Below are 5,436 nucleotides of genomic sequence, written 5' to 3'. Positions count from 1 at the left end.
AAATAAGAAATAAAAATCTAGCATTGAAATCTCATCTAAAACATTATTAAAACTCTAGTTAAAAATCAAAAAATAATTAAATATATGATTGAATTAATCATTTATTAACATGTAAAATTGATTCTTCTTTTAATCTTGATGATCACAAATTTTATATGTATGCAGTTTAATTGACATTAAAATTTTAAAAAAAAATCCTGTAAAATATTATATTCGATGCAGAATGTTCCTTATTATTGAATAGTGTAAGATTGTTGAATTTTTTTATGTATTTCTCATTATTATCAAAGGGTGTATATATGACAATTATTGTTGATCTAATTTTAGTTTTTTTAATAGGAGCATAATTACATTTTCCTTTACTTATATTTTTGTTTTCTCATTATAATATGTAATTACATTTTCCTTAATATGTATTTCTCATTATTAACAAAGTGGTTTTATTTTTGTTTCCTTTAGTGTAAGAAGCTAATATTAGTACTCTCCATTTTCCTTTTATATATATATATATATATATATATATATATATATATATATATATATATATATATATATATATATATATATATATATATATATATATATATATATATATATATATATATATATATATATATATATATATATATATATATATATATATATATATATATATATATATATATATATATATATATATATAATCCTTGGCTTAATATAATACTTATATAGTTTACCTAAATTAAAGTGCATTAAATAACAATAATTAAAAATAAAATTTAAATAATAATCAGTCAATTTCCATTACATTTGAATAAATAAACTGAAAAAGAATAACATAATAATAATTTTGTATTTTTTTAAGGATCACATTGATAGCCCAATGAGTGCAACAGTTTGGTTTAAACCAACAACGGTTTCACGTTCTTAGATCTCAACCTTAGCTTCGGTTTTCTCTTCAATGGCTTTAGGCTTTGCCTCTTCCACAGTTTCAACTTTCTCTTCAACCTTCACCTCAGGGGCTTTCTCTTCCTTTGCTTCAACCTCTACTTTCATTTCTTCATTCTATCAACACATACACAATAATTATATATTAATCATTACACTACATGAAAATATAATAATTTATGCGTTTAGAAAAGAAAAAAAATGAAAAATACCTCTTTGAGCAATGTGCCTAGAGACTTGTCATCAGAGGTATCTTCAGGAGTTATCTCTGTGATGGTCTCTACAGCTTGTTGTTGAACTTTAACCTCTTCGACGACAGGCTCAGGGACGGGCACTGGAGCGTCGCTTTCTTCGGTTTTAGGGTTTCCAGCACAGTTGCCCATGTTGAATGATAGATTTATTATAAATGAATGTACTTTTGTACAGTGTGGGAGAACAAACCAAGTAAGTGGTTTTGTTCTTGAGATTGTTCTCCCTTTGAAAATATGAGTAAGGATGAAGTGATTGTTGATTCTCCATTTCAGGGTTATATAGGAATGCTTTGGTTTTTTTTAGGGTGAATTTCATGTGGTGGGGAAAGTTTTAAGGAGTTTAACGGTTGTTATTAGGTTAATTTCTTGCTTATATTTAGTAATTACTATTAATTGTTCATTTTTGAATCAAGATTAGGAAAATTGTTAGGATCTAACACCTATCACAGCATTTTTGAAGATAGAAAACGGTTTATATGGTTTGAGTCAATATTTTGCCAGTTATTATTTGCTATGTAAACCATCAAAATGAAATATAAATAAATTAAAGAGTCAATTTATTTTTAACTAAATTTAAACTAAATACATTGTATTTTTTAATTTATATTTTATTAGAGATAAAATATGTACGTTTTGTCTTTAATTTTCAATAAATTAGTTGGTTACTATTTAGAACGCTGTCAAATTGGTTTTTTTTAGAAGATATCAAACTCAACTAAAGTTTTAAGTTGGTCTTTGTATTTAATATCAATTCATTATGTTATAGTATTTTCTTTTAATTTAGTTTTTTAAAATGGCAAAATATACAGCATAATATAGATAAACATTAGGATTACACTAAATTGAGATAAACACCATAAATGTTCAACGACTATGAAAAAAAAACACGAACAAAACAACAAAAACAAAAAAGTTTGAAAGCAAAAGAAAAAGAATAAGGGAATTGTTTATCACACTTTAAGGATTGTTTCTTCATTCTCGTGAAAAATCAAAAAGACGCAAGACTCTTTCTCCTTTCTTATTTCTTAAAATACTTTCTCAAACTCTCAATCTCTAAAGTCTGAAACTCTCTCGACTCACATTCTCTCAAATTCATTCAACTCACTTCAAAGCTTCTTCCATCAACATCAAATAGATCAAAAAGCTCACTCAACATCAAACTAAATTCACATTTAATAAATTTTTAATTTTTCTAAACTTTTTTTTTTTATATATACATTTGAACAAATTGAGTATTATGTTATGTAATAGGTAGTTTATATATGTTATTTAAATGACTAATGTGTTTGATAGATAATTTAACTGATCAGTACATTATTTTGGATGTTGGCACGGATCACATTTTCGCCATTAATGCTCTTATGAGTTGCAGAACCTTACAGAGATGCATCTCTGAAATTTTTCAACGTTTTAATTTTCAAAATATGAAGATGCATCTCCAAAATTTATCAGTCTGCATTTTTTTATTGACCTTGTTATGTTACATAGGTATAATGTTTGTATGGTTTACTTATACGCATTATGGCTGATAACCAAGATAGATTGAGACGCAACAGAGTTGTGCAACATGTATCTGAAGGAGAATTGCCATCCAAGGCGCAGCGGAATTTAAAATTTTCTCCTTTAATGATCCTTACGAATGGGCATGATCAGTGATAGAATCGTTACCTCTTGTGGCGATTCAAACCTTTGGTGAAGATCTCTTGTAACGATCAAAACCTTTGATACAGATCCACGGAGTGATCACGAACGTTGAACGATGACAACGTCTCTACTCAGTCCACACGAACGGATTCCTTCAATCGCAGTGCTAGCTGTTATGAATGAAGGCTTTGAGTGAGAGAAAGAGAGATACGAAATTCCAACTCTTCAGTTGTGTTGTATTCCCATCTGAGTGGAGTGGAGTGACAATGCTTCTACCCAAGGGGTTCTATTTATATAACCACTTGTGTGGGCTTCAAGCTAAAAAGCCCACTTAAGTGTATTTTGGCCCATATCTCATAATATGCCAAAATCACTTAAGTATTTGGTACCTTACCATATTTCGTCTCCCACTTAAGTGCACTGTACCTTACGATGTTCCTTAGTTACGCTATCTCTCATCAATCCGTCCTTTGTGTGTGACCTTGTAGGTTTTCGCGACGTTGGCAATTATATTAAATCACGCATTTAACATAATAAATAGTGAGCGGTATCTAGCAACACATCACTGCTACCCAAGACACGAAAATGTCATGTGATCTGACAAAACCTCCTGTGATAATAATTATGTGTATAATTACCCCTTTGCCCTTATGTCTATATTGAACACAAGGTATAGACCGTGTCATCCTTGTCCAGTTCAATATTGGGCCCATAGACATTTATCCTGTTACGCAGGATGGGCAAATTCCATCTAGGACACTCATGTCCCTCAGCATGCTTTGTGGAGTACCCATCAACTGTCTTTATGGTTATCCAGTTACGGACAACGTTGGATCAGCAATAAAGCACTCGACTCTACATCTAGGATCCATAGTAGTTTCAGGTCGAAGAGTGGTATACACTATTATCACCATGAGAATAACTTATGACACTTTGCATAACTTTCTATATAGTATTCTCATAGCGGGTTAATCCGGTATAAATATTACTCCTAATATTCATACCTACATTTAAGACTTGATAACTCTTTATCCATGATCCATGAGATGTGATCACCAGTCTACAAACATAATAGTCTTAATGCTTTAATGTTATCCCACTTCACACTAAAGCTCGACTACGGATACTTTAAGAATAGTGTCCTTATGTTTAATGTGTTATCATGATTAAGTCACACTTAATACATTAAACGGACTATCTATTCCAGGGACTTTATTAATCAACCATAATAAAGAAAATGCCTTTTATTATTAATAATTCGATACAAGTACCAAAAGTATTGGCCTCTAGGGCTTACACCAACAATCTCCCACTAGCACTAGAGCCAATCAGGCATTCCCCTAATGCCCATTGATCTAGTGTGGCCATCATGCTTATGCTGTGCAAGAGGCTTTGTTAGTGGGTCAGCAATATTGTCAAGTGTTGGTACTCTACATATTTTCACATCTCCTCTATCTATTATCTCTCGAATGAGATGATAGCGCCTGAGTATGCGTTTGGATCGTTGGTAAGATCTAGGCTCCTTAGCTTGTGCGATAGCACCATTGTTATCATAATAGAGACCAATGGGATCCACAATGCTAGGGACTATGCCCAGTTCACTAATGAACTATTTGATCCAAACAGCTTCCTTTGCTGCACTTGAGGCAGCAATATACTCGGCCTCGGTTGTAGAATCAGCAATTGTATCTTGCTTTGAACTTTTCAAGCTCACAGCGCCACCATTTAAGCAAAACACATAACCAGATTGTGATCTAAAGTCATCCTTATCTGTCTGGAAGCTAGCATCGGTGTAACCAATTACAGCCAATTCTTCCTGACCTCCATATATCAAGAATGAGTCCTTAGTTCTTCTCAAGTACTTAAGGATATTCTTGACAGCTACCCAATGGGCATCACCAGGATCAGATTGATACCTACTCGTTGCACTTAAAGCATACGAGACATCTGGTCGAGTACATAACATGGCATACATGATAGATCCTATTGTAGATGCATATGGAATCTTATTCATGCGATCCCTTTCTTCCTTAGTTGAAGGGGATTGTGTTTTTGATAGACACAGGCCATGTTGCATAGGTATGAATCCTTTCTTGGAATCATGCATATTAAAGCGTCTCAACACTTTGTCTATGTATGTACTCTGACTTAGGCCAAACAGTTTTTGTGATCTATCTCTATAGATTCTGATTCCTAATACATAGGTTGCTTCACCTAGGTCCTTCATAGAAAAGCATTTCCCCAACCAAGTCTTTACTTGTTGCAGGGTAGGGACATCGTTTCCAATGAGTAATATGTCATCTACATATAACACCAGGAACACGATCATGCTCCCACTAACCTTCTTGTAGACACAAGGCTCATCTTCGTTCTTGATGAATCCATATTGTTTTACCGTTTCATCAAAACAAAGATTCCATGAGTAGGTCACAGGCTCATCTTGATCCATGAGTAATATATCACCTTGATCTGTTATGAGATATCCATATCTCTCAGGTAGGTGACGTATCCTGTTTGACCTACGTTGGTCTTGTTCTACTTGAGCAGGTTGCTCTTTACACAACTATTTGTGTTTCCTGCTCTAATTCCTCCATAGGTGTATCAATGCTTTGTG

General features: G+C 32.6%; 1 protein-coding gene across 1 annotated transcript; it reads right to left on the bottom strand.

Moving 5' to 3' along the window:
- Positions 1-736: 736 nt before the first annotated feature.
- On the bottom strand, positions 737-1,423 carry LOC127115921 (uncharacterized). The gene is made up of 2 exons (XM_051047336.1): positions 1,140-1,423; positions 737-1,044 (listed from the first exon to the last, which is right to left on the bottom strand). Exons 1-2 carry the CDS (start codon positions 1,308-1,310, stop codon positions 907-909), a joined length of 309 nt encoding a protein of 102 aa, XP_050903293.1. The 5' UTR covers positions 1,311-1,423; the 3' UTR covers positions 737-906.
- Between the last annotated feature and the right edge of the window lie 4,013 nt (positions 1,424-5,436).

Source organism: Lathyrus oleraceus, chromosome 1, assembly GCF_024323335.1.
Source record: "Lathyrus oleraceus cultivar Zhongwan6 chromosome 1, CAAS_Psat_ZW6_1.0, whole genome shotgun sequence".
Lineage (NCBI taxonomy): Eukaryota > Viridiplantae > Streptophyta > Magnoliopsida > Fabales > Fabaceae > Lathyrus > Lathyrus oleraceus.
The sequence above is the reverse complement of the archived record's forward strand: the minus strand, read 5'-3'. Positions and strand labels throughout refer to the sequence as shown.

Excerpts from the sequence above, each read along its gene's own strand:
- LOC127115921 (XM_051047336.1), bottom strand. The coding sequence starts at position 1,310 with ATGGGCAACTGTGCTGGAAACCCTAAAACCGAAGAAAGCGACGCTCCA. Across the intron at positions 1,045-1,139 it reads TAGGCACATTGCTCAAAGAG|AATGAAGAAATGAAAGTAGA; the intron begins GTATTTTTCATT and ends ATGTGTTGATAG.